Source organism: Aythya ferina (genome assembly GCF_964211825.1).
Source record: "Aythya ferina genome assembly, chromosome: 10".
NCBI classification, from domain to species: Eukaryota; Metazoa; Chordata; class Aves; order Anseriformes; family Anatidae; genus Aythya; species Aythya ferina.
Genome location: NC_140306.1, coordinates 13,131,228 through 13,155,816, shown reverse-complemented (window position 1 = coordinate 13,155,816; position 24,589 = coordinate 13,131,228). Strand labels below are relative to the sequence as shown.

The following is a 24,589-nucleotide window of genomic DNA, read 5'->3' as shown; positions in this document are numbered from 1 at the left end:
CCTGGGCAACCCGTCCCAATGCCTGACTGCTCTTTCTGAGCAGAAATGCCTCCTCATCTCCAACCTGAACCTCCCCTGGCACAACTTGAGGCCATTCCCTCTGGTCCTATCACAGGTTACCTGTGAGAAGAGGCCGACCCCCAGCTCCCCACACCTTCCTTTCAGGGAGCTGTAGAGAGCAATGAGGACTCCCGTGAGTCTTCTCTTCTCCAGACCAAACACCCCCAGTGCCCTCAGCTGCTCCTCACAGGACTTGTGTCCCAGGCCCTGCAGCAGCTTCGCAGCCCTTCTCTGGCCATGCTCCAGGGCCTCGATGTCCTTCTGGTAGTGAGGTCCCTCCAGCAGATCGACACTTCCCCCAACTTGGTGTTGTCTGCAAATGTACTGAGGGCACACTCAATTCCCTCTACTGGAAATTTCAAGAGATCATTGGTGATAATCAGGTTTAAAAGGTTTATATAAATGTATATATTAATGACCCATTTACCTTACAGCAGAATGAAATGAGAGGAAAAATGCTGCAGAATTAATGACCTTGAAAGGTATGGCTGGTTCCCATGCATGCAAATTTGTGCCCTATATCTTGCTTCTCTTGAAGTATTCCTTTCATTTCCCTTTTGCAGGTGTCTATCTGTCAATAATTTAGTTAATTTTTTCTTCAAATGTTGACTCTTCCTCATTGTTCTCTGTACAGGAGAAACATCCAGATAGAATTAGTAGAATTTCTTTCTCCCATTATTGTTTAAAAGAATTTGATTTGGAAGGGAAAGTACTCGTTGTTCAAAAGCGGAAAGAAAAGGAGCGATGGAATCATAATCATTCATGAGACTAATTTGTGGGAGTGCGAAGCATTGCAAGGAGAGATGAATGTAGGAAAGGCAAAGCTATCATGTAACAATAATTTGGGTCGTTATTAACTTGGACTGATTAGCATTTTTCACTTTTTTTTTCTTTTACTTTATAAGTTGTGCCTTTAGGCTTTACCTGAATGACATTAAACCATATAACTTTCTACAACGAGCACATACTGTGTTATTATCGTATCTTTTCTCGTTACTTAGGTGATAAATGTAGACCTGACTGGATACAGTGTGTTCAGACTTCCAGGTGTGGGGACAGGGTATGATTACATTCTAAGAGATGCTTGCTATAACATAAGATACCTAAAATTTTGTGCTCAAGTACTGAGTAATACCAGAGTACACGTCATACCTTTTCACAATAAGTTGATGTCCCGATGTGAATCATAAGCATAGAACATTTGCAGTCCAATGTAAAAAAAGAGACAGTAAATGCTTGTATGAAAAAACATCACAAGATAGGTTATACAAAAAAAGAATGGCAAAGTATACATTCGTACAGGGCAGACATCTTCCTCTGACCCTCCTTCATCCTCCTTAAAATTAATCCAAAGATATATTTTAATGTAAATGGTATATAGTAGACAAGTTTTAAGCATTATGGTGATCCTATCTCCTCTTAAAATTAATGTTAGAAATCTTTTCTACTATGTTAGTAGTAATCAGCTGTTAGTTTTGTAGCAGCATCATGGTAAAAACTGGTCTTGACCGGAGATTGCAGTTAGGGAAAGATGTAGAGTTAGAATTCTGAATGTCACACTATTCCTCTCCGCCTCAGATGGCAAGGCACAGGGCCTGTCAGATGGAAAAGCATGCGACAGCTCCAAAAGAAGACATTATTGTTCATTATAAATGCTTGTAGGTTTTCTGAGGCAAGCCAACATTTATTAGCTAGATGCATTAGAGAGAAAGTCTGTTGAAGTCCATGAAAAAGCTTCACACTCTTGTTCTTTTCTTGTTCCTTTGATTCTTACCTCTGTGTATGTGGAGGTATTAACGAGGGTAACATCTAGGCCTTCATAAAGCTTCTCATTGTGCTTTTTTGAGATGCCCTTTCATATTCTTTTGCTTCCCACTGAAGGATAAAATTGTAATCCATTATTTCATAGCAGATGGCTAAGTGAAACACATACAGAAATGTGAAGAAACCGAGTCTCACGGGATTTTAAAACCCTTAAAATGCAGAAGTATATCTTTTACTGAGCAGCTAATTTTCAGTAAAGTGGTAGGAATTCCATAATTTCAAAACCTCTATTTCTGTGTTAAAGCATCTGTTTCTGTGTTTGCAATAGCAAAATGAGAGAGAACACAGCTTTGTTCCTGATGCTGTAGGTGATATGAAGAGATGGGTTTCATGTAAATGTTGTCAATTTGTGGGTGGATGTTGGGGAGAACGTGAATAGTAAAGTCTGTCTCACATCTTCTGTCTTAAGAATTTAATGCCACTGACAATGTTCTAAGAAGTGTGATATGTAAAGATAAAGATGTTCAAAAATTTTCCATTAATTTATATCATGACAGTTGGATTTTGGTATTTCCAATGTCACTTAACTGAAATGAAATCATCTGACCCTTTTGTCAAGGCTGTATCAAACAACGTTAAGTGTCAGCATTCTTACTAATGTTGTCGTGTATGGGCTGGAACTGCAGCAGGAATGTAACCAATGATTTCCCTCATGAAGTTGAGACAGCTTTCAACCAAGTTACTTTATGTGATAAAAGTTAGCAGAAAAATACGTAAGAGATACTAAAGATACTAAAGGTGTAAAGATATTAAGATACTAAAGGTGTAAAAATGATTTGGCCAATGTGGGGGCTAGAAAAGAAAGAGTGTTCTCAAGCTACTGACATCTGCAGTCTTCTCCTGTTCTAGTGTCTCTAAGCTGCCATTATCTTCTCATAGGTGTAACTGAATTGATAGAAGTCACCATACTGTTTTTTTAGGCTCTAAAAAGAAATTCTGATGGTGGTTAGGTAGAGAAGAACAAAATTCACCACTTTGAAAAACTATGGATGTAGAAATAATGAACTTTGTATGGAATCAGTTCTGAGTCAATATGGAGTCAAGCTATAGCAGGGGAGGTTCAGGCTGGACATTGGGAAGAGGTTCATCACCGAGAGGGGATTCTCTGATTTTTTCCATAGAAGGAGTTTCCTCAGACACAGTATCCCTAATTCAGATGTCAGAGTGCAAATTTATACAAAGTTGCTGAAAGTAACCTTTACAAATTTGATGAGAGTCTCTCTCCCTCTTCATCTGTGGTTCACACCAGCAGCTAGCTGAGCTCCACCGCGCCGCGCTCCCGCTCTCCCTCCTCAACAGAACAGGGGGAGAAATGGGATGAAAAAGCTCATGGGTTGAGATAAGGACAGGGAGATGGCTCACCAATTACTGTCACGGGCAAAACAGACTCAGCAGAGGGAGATTAGTAATAGGCAGTAAATTACATTACCAGATGAGAGCAGTGAGAACTGAAAGCCAACCAAAACCACCTCCCTCGTCCTCCCTCTGCTGCCTCCCCCCTGCAGCAGGGAGTGGGGCTGCAGTCAGTCCCCAGCATGGGTCCCCACCGCTTCTGCTCTGCTCCACGTGGGGTCCCTTCCCGAGCTGCTCCTGCGTGGGCTGTCCACAGCCCGCAGCTCTTCGAGCACTGCTCCATGTGGGCCCGCACTGCAGGGTCTGTCTGTCAGGAGCCAATGGCCCCAGCATGGGTCCCCTTGGGCCTCCTGCTCCTGCGTGGGCTCCTCCATGGGCTGCAGCGTGGGGATCTGCTCTGCGTGGTGCCCGGGGGCTGCAGGGCTCTGCCTGCTCCACCATGGGCCTGCTGCCCCGACGCCCAGAGCACCCCCTGCCTGCCTTCCTTACAGGCACTGGGGCAGTGTAAACTTGTAAACTGCCAATAGGGATACGTATCAACTGCACCAAAATCCTAGCAAGAACATCAGAGCTAAAAGTACCTTGCATTTACATGTTTCTTCTTTAACAATATTCTTTTAATGCTTCCTATCATAGACAATTGTCATTGTCGGCAACTTTCATTTTAAACTTTAAGCAGACTTGTGAACAGTGATGACAAATTTTCCAGAAGTTTGACCTGAGTAGGGGCTTGAGTCCTCTCAGAGCTCTGTGAGGTGGGATCAGCATGTTAATGGGAGAACACCTATAGGACATGACTCTACATGCTCCTAAACAGAGGTGTAGGAACAGTACGGGTCCTGGAAATCGGATGCTGCTTGCATGGAGGGAAGCTCAGCAGCTCAGAGAGCAGAGGCCTGGAGACATAGACAGGGCAAGAACAGGACAGAAGATAGGCATTAATAAGGCTACAAGAAGGGAAGATAGGAGCACTAGGTAGATGAAGATGGTTGAAGTCAAATAGCTGAAGAAATTAATTTGGTTAGTGTGGAAAGATCAAGAAAAAGAGGATTGATAATAAATGGCACCGGAGCTAGCGTGAGCTGTGGCAGGGAAGTCTCAGTGCGTTCTTCCCCTGAGTCTGGAACTGATCCTAAGATGCCTTCTTCTACATTGCTAAGGCAACAAATCTGGGAGTGCTGAGGTAACGTGCGTGTATGTCCCCTGTTAACTGCATTTAAAATGTTACCATATTCAACTGTTGTCAGTTCCTATGTTAGGAAGCAGAAAATTATATTTTTATTTTATTGTGCAATTGCATACTAAACTTCCCATTTGTTAAGTTTGAATAGCAGCCTTCTCATAGTTATTTTAAAATGGAAATGTTATCTAATTCACTGACACTGTAGTTATTTGTCTACTGGGAAAAATATTTTTGTATCATTTTGAATTATTTCCTTAATATTCTGAGAATTTACCTAGGGATTAGGCTTACCAGCTAATGAGCTTTTTCTTCAGCTCAGTCATGAAAAAAAGTCCTATTTCTTATTGTTACCTCTTCTGCTTATTTCATTTGCTGGAATAGCTAATCCTCCACTAGTATTTCCTATACTTTATAGTTTATTGTGTTTTCAGTGTTTCGAGGAAAATGCTTTCCTGACTTCCATGAAATAGATAATCCATAGCAATAGTAGTAACAAGGATACCAGTTTTTGTTTCTGCTCAAAGTGAATTTAAAGATCATCAAATAAACAGTAAAGAATATTGTTACCTATAGCAGTGGCCATTGTTCTGGTCATTCTAGTTAATGTGAGAAATATGTGGGTCTCTGAAGTCTGCTGCAGACACGTTGGTGGCATGGGAAGAGTCTCTCTGGCATAATACGCAACTCCTAGAAAAAAAAAAAAGACAAGAGAGGAATAATTTCTTTCAATTTTCATTACCACTTGCCCCAGCTGACTTTTATTCCCTAGAACATCTCTCGCTAATTTGCTTAGTTTTACTATTTATCCCTTTTCCTGTTAATATTGTATATTTTAAATAAACTATTATTGTCTGAATTGGTATATGAAAGTTAGAGAGATAAGTGGCTTTATTAGAGATGTTCACTCTATCCTATATAATTTCTAATATGAATTCATTGTAAATGAGGATCTTTTACCATTATATCTCAAATCTCCCCACCACTGCCATGCTTCCCAAAAGAAAGCCTTTCATGTTGGGGATCAGATGGCACATATCAGGGGGCAGGGATACAGTTTTTTCTTCAAGTGTGATTCATTTTATTTTTAATAGTTTTTTTAAATACCTGCATCTGATTTTTCCTGCTACGTTTTTCTTCCCTGTTGCTGTTCAGAAAGAACAAAGACAGACCATGAACACATACCACTAGAAAGATTGTGCTGTCTCAGATGGTAAGGGTGCACATTGCTGAAATGTTGAGTGAAATTCTGCAGCTCAGAGAAAGCAAATACTGTAAGCAGCTTGGTCTGTAGGAAGCCACGGTGTCATGATCACTGCTCTTGGATGCCTCAGCTCTCTTTGTTGAAACCTTTACTGGCAAAGACCAGTTCTTTTCCTCTGCCTGAAGTTGCCACATGCAAAGCCAGGTAACAAGGTTGTGCAGTTTACAGGGCAAGAATTAAGAGAGCCAATCACTGTATTAGACCTCAGACCCATTTCTGACAAATAAGCGTTCCCAGGTTAGAGGCAGTGATGAAATGTTCCATAAAATACTTGTAACCCCTACAGTTATGTGTTGCACACCTACCGCCTGTCAGGGTTGATCTGCCTTGCTTTTCAGAAGTTAAACATCAGGATCACCACCATCAGGGACTAAGAAATCACACTGTATGACTAATTTCTCTTTTTTTAGAAATAGAAACTTCTAGCTAATAGAGAGGGTTCCTTTCAGGAGCACAAATACCTACCTTTCATGATGTAAATAACAAAACAAAACAAACAACTAATGACTGTCAAATGCTTTTGTGGCAGTTGCATGAGAGCCCAAGGAGATCATAATTGGTGCTTAGCCACGTTTCTCCTGCAAGCTTTAGTAACGTTTTTAACATTTTGGTTGTTTTCCCTTGAATATGGTTGAGAGAAATGACAGGTAGTTATTTTAACTAATTTCTGTTTCTATGGAAACCCAGTGTTTGCAGTAACAGTCTTACTGTAAGCTCTGTAATCCTCCCTTATGGCTTCCAGCCAACAAGGTAACTTAATAATTCATGAGCATTAAGTCTGAATTTGCTGGGAAGCAAACTGCGTTGCTTGGAGCTGTTTTGTCAGAGCCAGATTCATTTCCCTCACAAATTTGGTGTTCTTTTCTCTAAGATGTCTTTATAAAATACACTCCGTAAACCAATGCAGTGTACTTTGCTTCCCTTGTTTTTGGAAGTGAGGTTATTGCAGGTCATCTGGATAAGACAGCTGATGACAAAAAAAAAAAATATTAAGTACTTGCCTGAAAAAAGTAAGATTTTAAATAGTTCATGAATCACTGTGCAGGCAATTTGCAAACAAAGTTCAGCAGAGGTGATGGTTCTGTCTCAGGCATTCAAGAGTGACCCCTATCAATGTTGGACTGCTCAGATGCTTCTGTGCCATGGGGTCTGAGCACACGCTCAAAGGAAAAGTTTCTGGTGTAAGTGAGAATTGAGTCCCTCACAGAGACACAGAACCTTTCTGTACATATGCTTTGACTTGCTTTCACACTTAAACTGAGAACTGGGGACTTGTTCTATGGCGCACTGGGAGAGTTTATTATTAGGTCAACCTCACAGCAGCTGTAAGGACGTATTTTTTTTTCCAAGAGATGAGCAAAAATTAGCTACGCTGAAAGGCTAACACCATTAACAGAAAATAAACTTGAAAAGCTTTTTATAGAGCATGCTCCTAAATGGTCTGCAAACAAATTGCTTAATCATCTCAAGAGTCGTGCCTTTTAAAGTACAACAGCATTCTGAAATACTTCCACAAACAAGAAACTTTACATTAAAGGTATGTGATCTTCTTACAAAGCAGTGTTCAAAATGGATTTCAGCTTCTTACAAGGAAAAAAAAATGATATATTTCTTGATTACATATTGCTTTATTTTCCATCTCTTCACATACTTAAATAGGTGTCATGAGCAGTTGTACTTCATAAGAAATCTTCTTTTGATGCTTAAATCATCTTTCAAAAGAAAAATTAGCCCTGTATGTATGGGAAGTGACTAAAATGTCAATACACACGTGATTTCTTCATGAATATGAGGCAATCTGGTTGAAATAAAAGTTCAGAAGTCCTGATGGGAGACTTGTTTCCTTTTCAGAAGGTTTCTAAAGGGTGTTCTCAAGAGTGTCAGTGTACGATGCTGTCCCATAATGATCTGCTTTGATCACAGTGTAGTACTGTAGTACAGCACTGACAAACATGAGAAAGATTTTGAGGAATGTAGCAAAGGGAATGAAAATAAAGTTCTGTGTTTTCCCTAATCGTATGCAAAGTTGTGCTACCAGATCTGATAAGCCCCCGGGTGCTATTGCTGACTGGATTGCAGGATGGGAAGCCAGGGCAATACAGCCATGGTTTTTTCTCTGCCACCAGATAAGCACCTGGACAATTAAAATTAATTCCCTAAACTACTAGCTAATGCAGCTGTGTCAGGGCTTTAAGTAACTTCTCCTGTGCTGAGTGTGCTTCCTCTTTGGTACAGAGAACAGGTTCCCAAGTTAATTCATGCAAATATTGGCTCATGGTTTAGGGACCGTAGTTCAGTGTTTTTGTTTTTAAAACCAGGAATCTTTCTCATGGTATCTCTGCTAATTTACAAATGCTTGGAAATAAGCACCTTTTTTGCAGCTTTAAGAACATATATTGGTTTTGTATCAGCAGTTCCTAATACAATTCTATTTGCTTGGTCAAGATATTGTCCTTGTTTGTACACACAGCCAGAGGAAGAATGCAGCATTTCATTGCGCTGATGAATTAAACTTCCCAAAGTATGGTGGGAACAGCAAGGCTGCAGTATTTTGAAGGCAAGTGTTGGCAAGCTTTCTGTTATCTTAGCAAACAACTAGCTCATCCAGAGGTCTTTGTACCTGAGCTGCAACCTCATGCTGTGAGTTCAGTTACTGTTAGCAGTTTATCAAAAGAATAAATGATGGTATCTAGCCATTAACCTCGGATTGCAGTACACAGAGGTGATTCTTGGGTTTTTATCTGGCACAAAAAATGGTGTTTCTATATAACATCTCAAAATGCTTATGATATTCATTTGACAACTCTTTTTTTCTAGAGTTATTGTCAGGCTACACTAATATATATTAGTATTTGTTAAAAATGAGACTAGAAGACTTTTTGGATGAGAATAGTATCATGATCTTAACCATTCCTTCATTGGTAGGACAAAGTGTGAAGAAAGGAGGTGAACTTTTCTGGTTAGGCAGCTCTTTGTATGTAGCTTAGTTCTGCTAGCTGTTGCAACAGCATTTTCAGATTTTTGTTCCTGAATTTTTATTTTATACACATTTTACATGGTAGTAGAATGAGAAGGAAACCTAGGGAGGTGCTGAAAGAAGATTCAAAGGCTAAAATGTCAGTGATTACATGAACTTTTCTTTATGAGCTGGAACATAAGTCATGGGACCAATATGTATTTCAAACAATTACATTTAGCCATAGAAGTGAGAGGTCAAACACTAGGTTCTGAAAACCTAGTTAAATATAGCTTTTGAGAAGATCTGAAAAGCTTGTAAAAATGTTGGGAGTTTTCAGTGGTCTTCCTATTGTTTTCTGGAAATCAAAACCACTGAGGGAAGGGAAAAACAGAAAATTGAGTGAACAGATCTGTACATTTCCCTTTTTATTGACATACTGGATTGGAAAGAGTGAAGGAGGCATTTGTTTCTGGGAGAAACAGCTACAGAGCCATTATTTAAGACAAGGGAAAGGTACCAGATGTGAGGTTTCTGCTTAAGGGGATTGATGCCCTAATGTGTCACTGTTTGTTCCTCAGAAAACCAATCTCTTGTATGTTCTTAAGACTTATTTTAGTCCTTGTTCTTTATCATTGGTTTCCAATTCAAACAGACAGTTGATCTGCAGTCTCTCTACTCAGATGCTATGCATCTCTTAATGCTGTACCTGGATTTGTAAATTCATGGTCAGGATTTATGCCTTCACAATCGCACATTAATTAAACTTGTCAATGAGTTGATACGAAGGAGTTCATTAATCCATCTCAAGCTCTTTGCCAGACCTTTTGTTGTCATCTTAGCATGTTGTAAAAAAAAAAAAAAAAAAAAAAAAAAAAAGGGGGGGGGGGGGAGTCTCAACAGCAAAAACTCCCTGTGGGCATAATGCTGTTCCTGCTCACCCAACAGTAACTGTTGTCCCTATTTGCCCCGTCCTTCATGCTGAACATGTAATGTCCCAAACCACTGGCTGCTTCCTTCCTTTTTGCAGAAACAGATGTCAGTTCAGTATGGTCCAGCTTTTCACACAGTCAAAGGAAGCCAAGAAGTGAGACACTATACTTCTTTCACTTTTCTTCCTTTTTATTTAAAGAACAAGAAGCTATTTGACTTTGCTTATCAGAGCAATGTTTCTTGTTCTTGAATAGCTTTAGCAATTACTAATCAAGCCAGTGATTGTAAAGCCTGACTTACTGCTATACAAGAGGTAGTTTCACCACAATGTGAGTTAGCACAGAAGGAGATCTTGAAGTTAAAGTAATTGAAGATTGCTAGTAGCACACATGAACAAGATCAATAAATAAGCTTTTGTTTAAGATACTGCTACTGGTGTGGGTCTTCTTATGTCTGAACCAAGCAAGGCAAGAACTTTAATGCTTTCCTATGTTTTGGTGAATTTCTTATTCCTGATTTGATGCAGGAAGGAACTGGTTTTGGTATATTTTCAGAACAGATGAAAGTGAGGTTTATTTGATAGTAGACTGCATCAAATACTCAGAATCTCACCATACTTCAGCAATTGTAACTGCTGTGGTTTTTTTTTTACATTTTCCTTATGATGTATTTGAATATTTGAAGAGAGCTGTATGTATCCTTTTTCTTTAAGCAAGTAGAGCATATCCAATTATAATAAAAATGCTTAATGCCTACAATTATAGGGCAGTTATTTCAATATCCATTTTAGTTAGATTTGACATTTTTGTCTTACTAACCTGGACTTTAGTGTTGCCTGTGCATACTCTGGTCTTTTTGCAGAAGATAACCTTGAGGAATAGACAAGCTGAGGATGGAACTCTTTGAAAGGAAGTAGATCCTAAAATAAGAACTGAATTGATTGAATTTCTGCTAGGTTTCCTGAGTCTAAATGTTTATACCTTACCTTTGTCTAAAGAAGGAGCTACAATTACAGCTGAAAGCAGTGAATATTGTGGTCAATGGTTCTATGGCTGGGTGGAGGCCAGTCACAAGTGGTGTCCCTCAGGGGTTGGTCTTAGGACCGGTGCTCTTCAACATCTTTATCAATGACATAGATGACGGAGTCAAGTGCACCCTCAGCAAGTTTTCAGATGACACCAAGCTGAGTGGTGCAGTTGATACAAGAGGGAAGGGATGCCATCCAAAGGGACCTGGACAGGCTGGAGAAGTGGGCCCGTGAGAACCTAACGAGGTTCAACAAGGCCAAGAGCAAGGTGTTGCAGTTAGGCTGGGGCAATCCCAGGTATTTATATAGACTGGGTGAAGAAGAACTCGAGAGAAGCCCTGCTCAGGACTTGGGGATCCTGCTGGACGAGAAGCTGGACATGAGCAGTGCATGTATGCAGCCCAGAAGGCCAACTGCATCCTGGGCTGCATTACAAAAGGGGTGGCCAGCAGGGAGAGGGAGGTGATTGTCCCCCTCTATTCTGCTCTTGTGAGACCCCAGCTGGAATATTGCATGCAGGCCTGGGGCCCCCAGCACAGGAAGGATGTGGAGCTCTTGGAACGGGTCCAGAGGAGGGCCACTAAGATGATCAGGGGGCTGGAGCACCTCTCCTGTGCAGAAAGGTTGAGGGAACTGGGCTTGTTTAGCTTGGAATAGAGAAGGGTCCATGGAGACCTCATTGTAGCCTTCCAGTACTTGAAGGGAGCATATAGACAGGAGGGGGAACGCCTGTTTATATGTGTTGATAAGGATAGGATAAGGGGGAATGGTTTTAAACTAAGACAGGGGAGATTAGGGTTAGATATTAGGAGGAAGTTTTCCACTCAGGAGGTGGTGAGGCACTGGAATGGGTTGCCCAGAGAGGTTGTGGATACCCCATCCCTGGAGGCATTCAAGGCCAGGCTGGATGAGGCTCTGGGCAGCCCGCTCTGGTGGTTGGCAACCCTGCCCGGAGCAGGGGGCTTGAAACTAGAGGATCTTTAAGGTTCTTTTCAACCCAGGCCGTTCTATGATTCTGTGAATATTTAAATCTTTAAAAACAGGGTTATTCTTTCTGGTTTCTGTTGACATAGAAGTATACTTAGAGCTGTAAAATGGGGGGCATATGACTAGCTACAGATGTGGGTCAACAGTGTCATATTGTCAAAGGTTCAAGTCCATTCCAGCATTTCCTAACACCTTTATCAGCATTAGTAAGACCTTAGTGGAATATTTTAACTCGTTTCTGTAAACTACTCTTGAAGAGTCATACCAAAGATCAGAGAAATTCTGCAGTTGAGAAACAAAAATGCACGTTTGGGAGGAATGACCTGCAAGGAAAGGTGGAATAACTTGAGGAAGCTTACACTTTTAAGATTGCCTATTAGCACCACTTGCTGTCTTTTCATTTGCCTTGTCCTGCAGTGGGATCTGACCTAACACCTCTTCATGTTCCACAGTTCTCAAGTATGTGCTTGCCTCAAGGTCCCCATAATTAGTGACGTGAGCTTGAGTGGACTTCGGGGAGGGCTGGAAATTAAAGGAAGGAATTTGAAGGTTGTTACTGGCATAGTGCTGGAATCAGGGGAAGGCTGATGAAAAGGAAGGTGGAAAAGATGGCAGCTTCATGTATTAAAGGCACTGGAATATGGGTACAGGAACCAGACTGTTCTATGTAGCTGTAACAACAAAAAAGGCAAATTTTAAAAGATTTTCATTTGTTAATACAGAAAACCTTGCAGTAGGCTATTAAATAAGCCTCCAGAATATGTCTCTTTCAGTGTTTTGAAAGTAGACTAAACAATACAACTTTTGGTAATGAATCGGATATAAATAGACTATCCCAGCTCAAAGACTTGTCAGTCCCTTACTCTGCCATTGTCAGAGGGACAGCCTGCAAAGGATGCTGTGGCATACAGTATTGTATTCAACCTCAGTTACAAAAATGAAATGCTTATTAGTGCTGAAATAATTTTTCAGAGAAAACCTGTGTTGGAAGTTAAAAAAATATAAAACACACTGGAGGTTTAAAATGTGCTAAACAGCTTTATTACTGAGATGAATGACAGTGAAAGAGCTGTTATAGCATTATTTCTTGAAGATCATTATTTTTTGGTGTAAACTGTGTACTACTGTATGCTTACTTTATTCTTTTATTCTTTCCCTAATTATCCACTACTGGACATTACAGGCTAGTATGCTAAGGTGGACCTTTGGTATGGAGGGCCGTTGTTGCACTTTGTCTTATTTCAGACGTAAATTCATTTAACCTTTATTTGTGAATCAACCTCTTCTACTTCTGTAATACTAGACAGCAGTATGCATTTTTAGTATTTTTATCCCAGATTTTGAAAGTACTCTCAGTCGACAGTACTGTTTTAAATTGCCATTTTCCCTTTCCCTAAATAATTCTTCATGTCACAGGAGAGCTTGGTGCTCTGCTAGTGGTTTGGTTTCCCTTCAAAATTCCATCATTCTTTTCATCAAGACAACCAGCCTTGCTGTGACTGCTGCAGTGATGTGAAGGTATTCTGAGTGTGCCCTCATGCATGGCAGGTATAGGATGTAAGAACTTTCAGGGATTTGCAGTCAGCTATGAGTGATCAAGCCCTGATTTACACTTTGATTTTGGATGGACATCTTCACCAGTGAGCATGTTTTCCCCTGCAGATATAATTTATGTTGCTCATAATCTTCAGCTGGTAGTCTAGTCATTGGCTTGTTTCTTCCACGTGCTAGGTTGCGTGTGTTAGAATCACAGAATCATTAAGGTTGGAAAAGACCTCGAAGATATCTGGTCCAACCATGCCCCTACCACCAATGTCACCCACTAAACCATGTTCCCAAGCACCAGGTCCAACCTTTCCTTGAACACCCCCTGGGATGGTGACTCCACCACCTCCCTGGGCAACCCATCCCAATGCCTGACCGCTCTTTCTGAGAAGAAATGTCTCTTCATTTCCAACCTAAGCTTTGTGTTCATCTCATGCATCCCTTGCTGAGGGCTGGGTTATGTTCCTAGCAGCCTAAGTGGAAGAAGAGTTTGCTAGAGATCTTGTTAGTGTAATACTGATCCGTTTTATTCTCTTACCCATAAAATGGGACGTGGTTAACATGCATAAGGCATAGTAATTGTTTTTCAGTATATAAGTAGAAAGTGGCAGGATTAGATTTAACAAATAAACTACTGTCAATTACCATTGTTTCAAGTTCAGTTTTAAAGAGGAGTGATGTTTATTTTATGAAAGTAACTTTTGTAGCTCTGAAGGTCATGACTGTTGTCTGTATTTTTTTAAGGAATTTCACTTTTCTTCATGAAAAGATGTCTCTTATAAGCTGCAGTTTTAACAGAAATGAAATGAATGTTATCTCTTAATCTTACTAGATGAAAGATTGTACAATTAAACTGATTTAAGGATTAAGTGAATTTGTTGAAATTGAAGTCTCCCAAAGCAGTGGTTTTCAGACCATTGGCATTATTAATGCTTATTCCTTATTGGAAGGAACATGGCTATGAGTTAATATCTCTTGAAATTGCTACCGGTTTTTAGTGATGTAAAGCATGATTCCTGGCTAGGAATTGATGGCGTGAAGTGCTGTATTCTGTTATTTCCCCTGTGTGAACTGAAGTCTACCTGCGGGTGTCACCGTAACTGTTCTGCCCACTGCTCTTTGCAAATCCCTTGCAGCAGGGGCACTGAGCACCAGCAGCTGTAGGTGCTGGGAACCTCAGTTCATATTAGGGGTTGGAGTTCTGCGGTGTAATTGTTGGGGTGGTGCTGCAGGTCCTTTTCCTGGGGCCCTTCCCAGGGACAGCAGTGGCCTGAGGCAGGCAGCTGGGAGAAGAAGCTGCTTGGGCCATGCCGCGCAAATCGCCTGCTGCTGTGCCTTCCCCAGCCTGAATCAGATACCAGCAAAATAATGGGTGCAAAACTGAGTTAACAGATAAAGGTTAAGAGTATAATTAATGCATTTTTCTTGAAAACAATCACATCTTTAAAAAAATTCTGACTTCATTTTTTGTGATTATCTGTTTGGTAGATAGAGGTAAATATGAAGATGTAATATTGTTACTGTAATGTAACTTACTGTAATGTACTAAATATGTAGTTCTGCACTGCACTTAATACATCGTAAAATTCTTATTAAAAGTTTATATTATACACTAAAGCATTTGCTAAAACATTAACTTACTAAATGACATCTCAGAAAGTTGTGGGTAAGGAATCATCAAATGTTTGTGTCTTGTGGGTCTCATCAGGGTACGTTATCTCAGAGTTTGAGCATCTGCTGCAAATGAATTTAAATTATTGCTGAAAGAAGTTGTAGGTTACGCAAAGTTCAGAGTAACAGTAAGTAACAGAATGAAACAGCTGGAGAGTATGATCTGCTTAGCAAGATAAACCTAAGCAAATAAACATGCAAAGATGTAAACCAAGATGTGCGAGCCACGCTTAAAGCATTAAGCACCATTCCTACAAAAGTAGCAATGAAAAAGTATACCAGTAATTGTGATGGACAGATTGCTCCAAATAAATTCATGGTGTAATGCTGTGTTAAAAAGGCTAATAAGTGAAGCTCGATAAATTACAGAGCAAGGAGTAATAGGAAATTATTCATGTGAAACACAGGTGCATTTGTCTGACATGGGCGATACTAGGACTAGGCTGTTGCCCATTGTTAGAACTGTTCATGAAATGTTGAAAAATTGCACTTTGGGTAAGGTCTATAAAATGATTCTAGCACTTGAAAAAGAGTTCCTTAATAGTGTTGAATTGCTTATGTGTTTAGAGAGTTGGTTGATTACATTATGTAATTAATGATTGATATCAGTACACTGGAAGAAAATACCTTCTCTAAATGTCTCTTTAATGTACAAAAGAAAGTGCAGAAAAAGTGGCTGAACACTGAAACCAGACATTGCCAGACTGATGATAACCCATGTATCTTGACAGGAGAGATTGTCTTTTGGAGCAAGCTACCAAAAGAAGTAGTGCATGCTTTGTTTTCATATTTATCAGACCAACAGTGGGTACCGTGCTGGAAAATGCGTTTAGTCAAATAAAGGTTACTGGGGTTGATACAGTTGTACTGGAAAAGATTGAAAGGATCTATAATATAAGGGAAAAATTACTAGGACTTTTAGTGGTGTGTTCTTGCTTTGCTTGTATGAATCTGGATGAAGAAAATTCTGGTCAATATTTAGTGTATTGTCATACATGCATGAATAATTACTCTTACTCATTTAATCTCTATGGAAATGTAAATTCTCTGTTTTACCTAAGAATAATATTAATGTCCATGGCCTGCCATCCACAGTAAGGGTTATTTATTTTGCAGATTTCATTTACACACTGTTCTTGCTAGTAAAAGTAGTTTAATTGGTTTGATGAGCAGTTCCAACCAGTTTTATCACAATGTGTTTGAACTAGTATATTACTTCTAGTAACAGTATATGTGGTTGGAGATTGATCAATTGGTACTCTTGTAACTTTTAGTTCTAAGTGAATTTTAATGAAATTAGTTTTCCCAACGGCATTACGTGCCTCAACAAGTGTGTTTTGGCCTTGCCTGAAGTACTTGTAATGAGTTCAAATCCTGTGCTTCGTATATTCACATTATTGTAATGTTATTGCATCATGAATATACATCAACCTGATCTTTTCACATCAGAGTACTTGATTTGAAGTCTTCTGGGGTATTCCAAGTAATTTTGTGTAGACCAATGACTGCCATTTCATGTGCTTTGGGAATTAAAAAAAATTACTAATGCATCATTTTTTACAAATGTATCCAGCTGTATTTTTGTTAAAATGTACATATGAAACTCATTTTTTTTAATATTGCTTGCTTTGTAGTGAGAGGTTTATGGTGAGGTTAAACAAGAATGGAGGCCCCAGGAATCCAGAGAAGATAGATCGAATGTGTGCACTTTTCACGGTACGTGTCAGTTGCCTTTCTTCTTCCCTTTATAGTAGTGTGATCGTGGTCACCCTGAGAGGAAAAAAGCAATTTTTTCTTTCCAATATATTGAGTAGAAGCAGATGCTGTTCCTAAGTTTTGTTATAGTTATAACTAGATGTTAACAGAAGAAAATAGAAATACTCCTAAATTATTTATATGACTAAACAAGTGTTCTGAAGTGCTTTGTTTGAACTGCATTTGTTCTTGCTTATAGTTTGAAATTTTGTATATTTTCATTTCATGTATTATGCATTAATTAACAGGGCACAAACCAGTTTGGCGTGAATGTAAAGCAAGGCACTTTTGCCAAAGATTAAGTTAGAAAAACAACTGCAACACACACACATGCACACAGAAAATTCTTCAAACTATGTTGGCCCATTTGAGAGTCCATGTAGCAGCCCCATATATGTGGTACAGCAGGAGCCTCCCAAGTCAACAGCATAGTGCATAGGATGGAATGGGGAATCCAGTACATGCTGTGAAAGCAGCAGCCAAGGTGAGGTACAGAGAGTTGGTTTTCTTAAGGAAATGCAATGACTTCCTTAGTTTCTGCAGTAGGTCTTGCAGAGATAGCTATTCCAAGCTGATTCAAAGCAGATACGACCAACTGTACCAGCACTCTTTAACCATCTGTGCCAGCAAAATGGGATATGCAGTATTCAGCTGTGGCTTCTATCAGATGATACCTCAGTTGGGAGTGAAATAGCCAGCTAAGATTTACTTCCTTTCTATTCTTCAGACTTACCTGTCACCTAACTGCCTTCTTGTTTTGTGTTAGTAGTTTTTGAAAGTATTTCCAAGACAGACTGCTACTAGGATAGTAGTTTCAAAACACTCAGGCTTTAATATTCATTCTACGGTGGTGTTAAGTTCTGTTAAAAGTTGCCTCAGAAGCATGTGTCAGACCACTTTTGTTAGTCACTTCTCAGAAAGAATATGGAAATCTAGAGATACTGAAAGTACAGCTCATCACAGAATAACTGTAACTATATTTCACATTCCAATTGTGATAAACACCTTCCTTCATGATTCACGTTTAGCTGGTGCACTTGCTAGAATCTATTTGGGAAAAGCATGGTTGCCTCTGATGAAGAAAGAAGATGGAAGACAACTTTGGTATAAACTGTAGTCCTGGCAGTGAAACCCTCCATGGTCATGCAGGGCTGGACACTGAAATAGACATGGTTCTCAGCACCGTTCCCTTTTCTCCTTTAAGAAAATATCCAATTTTCTCCTCTTAAGGAACAGTGTATATCTAGCCAGGAGTAAGGATGCTCAGTTCTACCTCTATCTGGACAGCAAAGATGCAGGCATTTCCAAATATAGCAGAAACAGTGATGCTGACATCAATATTAGTACTTCTGGCACAATTAGTGAAGTGCTACTGGCCGATTATACGTCAGCAGAGGTAACAGTGTCTTTGTTTTGCACTGGACACTGATGACCCTGCTGTCAGTAACTTGAAAAATGTCTATCTTTTCTAAGAGAAATATGTCCAGGGAGCAAGCTTTAGCACTGATATCTGGATCATGGAAAAAGTTTGAGTGTAGGGTTAAGAACTGCTCTAAGGATTACTCCCAAGAGACAGCATGGACTGGTTTCTATCAAGTTTGGTACTTTCTGGCTTCTGAGGTTCAACATTCGTAAAATGATTTTCATCATCAAACTTCACCATCTGTGCTGATGGCACTCTACTTAAGGCTGTGCAACAACTGTCCTGTTTCATACTGTGGAAATGTTGCTCTGGTGACCTGCATGGTTTCAAAAAACACAAAGAATAACGATAATGTGATATGGCCTAGGGGCATAACAGTTCCGGAAGAGACTTGTGTAGTACAAATGGGGCCAGCCTCTACTGCAGATACACCTCTCTGATCCCAAGGACAGATACTACAGAGATCACTCCCAAGCTACCTTTATATATAACTGTACAAAAACACCAAAGATGCTTCAGTGTCACTTCTCAGACGTACTTAGGCTTGTGGGCTATTGCTCTCTTGTCTGGGAGATCATATCTTCTACATAATGTGAATTATGACAATTTAGAAAATTATCTGTGGAAAAAAAATGCTCATTTCTGATGCAGTTTTTCATCAAAAGAAAAACTTTTTCCCTTAAAAGAACAGTCCAAAGCGTGTGCCAGAGCAACAGATAATAGTTTTTAGAACAACCTTTCTATCTGTCATGGTTCCATCTTAATCTGTTAGTGCTGAAGTTTTCTTTTAATCTCATGCAACAGTTATAGCTATGCAGAAATTCAGGTGCAGCTTTCTAGTCTACTCTGTGCAGATCCTGCCTGCATGTCCTTGGTTAATAACAACAAGGAAGTTCCGTACAGATCGCTTCCCCTATATATGAGCCCTAATAAAATTGTGGACGTTGTATCAATGATTTGGGATGACTTCTGTAGCTTTGTGTATTCCAGAACTTAGTACCTACACTAAGTAGACACAGAGATGCAGTCAAAAATAAGAAGACGTATCTGTCCTGCAACATATTTGTACTTCAGGGGAAATCCCAATTCTGACTATTATCAAAAACAATACTGCATGACTAGCACAGTATCTTTTGAGGATCACTGCGAGACACCTTTCCCTTATGAGCAGCTTATTTACTTTCACTGAGAATGTTGATTCATGTTGTGAAATACAAGATCAGGCAGGATGCATTCATTGCTCGTAACGATGGTTCCACGTTGGCTAGGATTTCTTGCTAAGTACATTTCTGACTCACTGGAGCATTGAGTCAGAGCTTTGAAGGAGACAGACTTCTCACCTGTTTTGAGCATCCCAAAATGCCTTTGAGCTCAAAAGCCAACTTTTTTTGTGATCAGACCTAAAAAGCCAATACAGAAAGTTTCAAAATGACTGAGCATTAATACAAAGGATTTTAGTGTTCACCCGTCCATCATGTTTTTGTGTGGTGTGTCTTTGCTTCCAGGCTCCATTTCAGTCTTTCCCGAGGTCTCTTGGACTGTATCAGATTGCACGTCTCCTCCAGGCAACTTCTCTTTTCAGAACCCAAGAGGCCCAGTGTGTCTTCTTCCTGCTGCTTTTAGCATTTCCCAGTCTCTTATGCTACAGTTTCTGTGCTAGATGCATTCTCACTACCTGTCCTGGTTGCTGAATTGTTCTCACTACTGCCTTTTGAAAGCATACAATTTTAGGAAAGACAAGACAGATTGTGTCACGGTGAATATTGGCTCATCTGAGGGAAGATCTTCCTTCTGGAATGTTAGTACTGTTTTTTATAAACCTTATTGAAATTCCCTTGAGCATTTCTCTGTATGCTTGTTTTACCATTTGACACCCAAGCTAATTTTGTAGTCAATTTATATTACTTAAAAAGAAGAGGGAGCTCAAGGTCTTCTGGATGCTTCCAAAATAAGGTAATGCTGTGATTTCAATGCAGCTTTGTTCCAAGATTGTGTTAATCTTGTATTTAAATCAACATAATGATTTCCCACGCATCTTCCCCCAGCCCTCAGAGTTGTTCCAAAGCTCTCATCCTTCCCAGAAGGAAGAAGCCCTATGTATCTTAGGTAATACAACGTATCCTGGTCTTTTCCTGCCACCTCTGTTTCTAGGTGTTCAGCCATATCTTTGTGTAAATTTTCAAAAGTACTTAGGTTTTGGATCTGTTGTCATATCAGACCAGAGGTGAGAAACTGTTTCCTCTGAAAATTCAAGCTTACTCAACTGAAGTTCAGGCTATTCACACTTTGGAAGCATTAAAACATAACTATGCTGTATGAGTTTTCTTCTTTTTTGTTTTTTTTTTTTTTTTTTGTTAAAAACCTTACTCTCTATGATAACTGAGTTTGGTATAACTATTTAAATCTCTCTTTTATTAATTGCAGTCAAGTATCCTTGATGCCACTGGTTTGGGCTGTTTTTTTGTTGTTGGTGGTGGGTTTTTTCCTTGTTTGTTTTTAATGTACGATTAGGTCTTTATAGACCCCAGCATTGGAAAGAACTAATCTTCGTAAAGTAGTTCTTTCCCATACCTCATGTGAAGCTTTTCATATTGGTGATTTTTTAAAAAGCCATGCAGTTAGAATTATTATGAAATTATCTTGCTTATCAAGCAGTGTCATTTTAAAATGACAGCAGGATATGGAAAATAAAGCCCTTATGGATGGGATGCCAAGACCGTGGTTGTGGAATTAAATTTATTTATATTGCATAAAAGCAAAAAAATAAGCATAGCTTTTCCTTTTCTGGGTCCTAAGTTGTGTGTGTGATTCTTGTGCAAAATAATTATTTAAAGATTTTCTCACAGGGGTGGGGTTTTTGGATTGTTTGGTCCATGTCATGGTAAGAATTCTTCCATTTGTAAAAAGCCATTACTGTAAAGAAAAAAAAATGGAATACAAATATAAGGCCATCTGTGCCCACTTTTTTTTTTTGTATTTTGACTGTGATACAGTATTTTCTTTGTGAAATTGAAAAGCATCTAATGTGCGAAGCCATCAATATGTGCATGCCCTACCATTTTCTGATATTTTGACAGCTGCCCTTTGAAAAAATAGTTCTCTTAATTGCTGTTAATTAAAACTGGTAATCTCATAATAAAAATCCCCCTACCAAATCACAGATATTTTCACAGAAAAAAATGCAGAAAAAGTTTTTACTATCTAGAGCATTAACTACCACCCCATGGTTTTTTGTTTTTGAGCTATGTTGCCAGGCACTGCTGAGATTAAAGCTATGTCAAATCCCTTCTTATCACAGAGCTTCAATTTCTCCAAGACATACAAGATAAAGCCTGCTATATGCTACGCTGGTATGTTAGGTGGCAAAGAAAGCCTAGAAAGTACGTTCTCTTCTTGCAGCAGCAAAATAAGACTTGAAGAGAAAACACTGAGGAAGATTTGTAAAGCTTAATTCTTTGGCTTCAGAGAGACGTGGTCGGTTAGCTAGTAAATGTACCAAACAGTGTATTTGCAAGTCATTGCATATACTGCCCAGAGACATATACTGCTCCTTTTAAATGGAGTAAGAAGACACAACTGTGAACTTATTACTTGCCCACTGTAATTTAACAATATAATGCTATTTGAAGGGGGCTGAAACTTCTCCTTAGAATAAGTTCTCTTCTATGCACAGTCCCTGTGCTCAGATTTTATTGTGCTATCTATAGGAACAGCACTATAACCTGAAGTTCAGTGTTTATATGCATTGCCATCATAATCTCCATCGCTGAGATCTGGTTTCTCAAGTCACATGGGAAAGAAATTTGGTGTGTGAACTAAAGTTGATGCTTTAGTGTCCAGCAAAATAACATTTTTAATTCACTAAAATGGTTCAAAATAAGAATGATGGAAATTTGATGTCCACATTTTTATTTTTTTTTTTTTCAAAAATAGTATGATTTCATTTTACAGTGGTTCTAATACCACTCTGGTTTTTGGAAAGAAAAATACAAGATTTTATTTGAATGCTACTGAGATTTTTCCAGTTTATTTTTGCATTCTGCTTTCCAAAAAATGCAGCATTAGAAGGACAGTGTTTGTGCATAGCTGAATCCACCAGTAGTGTTCTGCCCACACACCTGAACATTTTAGAATTAACGGTTAGGACTAGAATGGATATTAGTATTCAACTGAAAAGAAAAAAAATGTGAGCCCAGAAATAGTTATTGGATCAAGTTGCTTTTAAAGTCATATAAATAAAGTACATTTTGTTTTAAAATGATGTGAGATGATGACCATTGCTTCAACATAAGGGAAGGAGCGAAATGAACAACAAAAACTCAGCTTTGAACCTTTTTTCAGATCTTTCTCTTTCACGTCTGCACATTCTTCACTCACTCTCCCACCAGCTTAGGCAGAGTATTTTAATCAATTTGAGATTCCTGTTGACAGTTGATTTTTCCTCAGAAGTGTCTGGAGCAATGCCCGATATGTTCAGGGAGGATCTGGAGGCTGTATGGCATAAGTCAGTACATAACAATAAGATGATAGCGTTTAGTAGAGCAGAGAGGCAGCAGCTGTTGCTGTAGAGCACAAGGAGCCTTTTTGCATCAGAATCTAAAATATCAATGAAGATTCTCACAGCGCACAATATCTTTTTGAAATCTTGTCTTGGAGTTAATAACAAGAAAAATGTGTTGAACAGTGCTAATGTTTTTAGCAAGAAATTTTTGTTGGATTTTAATGCAAAAAAAAAAAAACGCATGGGGGAGAATGTCATAGAATTTGTTCCCTCTAATGTTTTCAGAAACAAGGGAATTGCAGTTGAGATAGCTTCTAACACGGGAATGCAAAGTGCTGCATTAATGAATTACTGACAAGAACTCTGACTATCTTCTTAATTTATTTTCTTTATTTGGAAAGATTTGCCTGTGCCAATAATGTTTTTTTGTTGGTTTTTTTTTTTGTCTTCATCTTCAGCTACCCTTTTGCTCTTCTGTAGTTTCTCCTTTTCCCACTTACTGGGTTTTCTTCAAGCTTGTTTTTTTAAAAGTTTGGACATGCTATTCTGTAGCATGGTATTTTCAGGGTTTTCATATATGCGTATAGTTCCTTGCCCTAAAATAAATTCAGGGAGATCTTAAGGTCTTGTGTTTTTCTAAGCCAACAACTACATCTTAAAACTGAGGTTATTTCTTAGTTATTCCAATCCCCTGTCACTGTTCTTAACCTACTAAATTTAAGAGCTGTGCTACTTAAACTCTTAAAATGTTTTCAGCACAAATGTGGCCCTTTCTGACTACCACACCCCCAAATAATCCTAGGGCACGGTTTGTCAGTTAGAGGGGACATAAGTTTGCATGCAGGCTTCCCTGCTTTTGGATGTCTAAGATGGGGAGCTATGAACTAGCTTGCCTTGGCACCCCTCAGCTTGTATGGGTGCACAGCCTGTAGGTTCTGTGCATAGTTGAGGTGCTGCCTTGCTGCTTTCATAACGTAACAAACGTGTGCCATACGAAACAGGATTAAGGCTGCACATTGAAAAGTCTTCAAATAAACCATGTCCCTGAGTCTCCCATTTTTTATCATCTTCAGACTTATGATTGTTTGGAGGAATTGCATCTATGCACTCATAAAAGGGAGATAGGTTCAAAAAGCACTTGAAGGTTTATTTAAGTTCTGACAGTCATGATGTAACGTTTTTTTTCTGTAGCCATCATGTGAGATGGAGACTCTGGTGAGGAATTAAAAGCCAAAAAAGGAAAGCAGAAGCAAAGGAACAAGATTTGAGACAGGTCTGGGACTTGTAGATAGGGCATGGGTGAGGGAGGCCAGAATGGTTGCAACTGAGGTAAATCAGACATTTAAAGTTATGTTGATATAGCAGTGTAGTAACATCTTCAAATCAGGGATTAAATTAACATTTTAAATGCTTGTTAGAATTTTGATATGGCGTTACTTGTCAGTGGAGTCTGACTTTTTTCTTTTTTTTTTTTTTGTCTTTTAGAGAAAATGCCAACCAAATAGAGTCCTTTTATGCTTTGTTGTTGTTTTTTGTTTTTTGTTTTATTTTTTTTATTACTAAATTAGAAATAAATTCCTGTTACTTAAAGTTGGAAGAGCTAAATGAATGCAGAGTATACTTTGTAATCCTTACTATTGCTCGTGGGAGTCTTGCAGACTTATTTTGGAGGTGCAATGTGTTCTTTATTTTAATGTTTCATTTTTTTCCAATCTTCTAGGATCTCAGCAGCAAGGATATGAAGAGAGATTTGTACATAGTTGCCCATGTAATTCGAATAGGTACAGTATGATATGTTACTTGAAATATTTATATAATTGTGTTTTTAAAGTATTCCAAGCATTTATTTTACTGACTTGCCATTATGATTTAACAAGTTAGAAATCTCAGTTATAGGCCATGCCTATCTGCTCAGATTAATATTCAGACCATCTGTAGCCAAGTGTTAAAAAGTTACTGATGATTCTTTAACAATGATGGTTTTTTCTCAGTCTGAAACAAAATACTTGGCAAAACACCACAACTGGGGGGAAGAGTAGGGAACTAAAAAAGGCTTTTTGTTTTATGTTTCAAAATGTCATATGAGGTCTTTCTGTTGATGATACATAGC

General features: G+C 38.9%; 1 protein-coding gene across 15 annotated transcripts in view; it reads left to right on the top strand.

The window, feature by feature from the left end:
• Window positions 1-24,589, top strand: part of DOCK3 (dedicator of cytokinesis 3) — a 257,137-nt gene that overhangs the window by 132,221 nt on the left and 100,327 nt on the right. For all 15 annotated transcript variants that reach the window (XM_084531292.1, XM_084531300.1, XM_084531299.1 and 12 more), the window contains 2 exons: window positions 16,435-16,516; window positions 24,200-24,260. In XM_084531292.1, coding sequence (XP_084387418.1) covers window positions 16,435-16,516; window positions 24,200-24,260 — 143 coding nt within the window. The remainder of the gene's footprint in view (window positions 1-16,434; window positions 16,517-24,199; window positions 24,261-24,589) is intronic.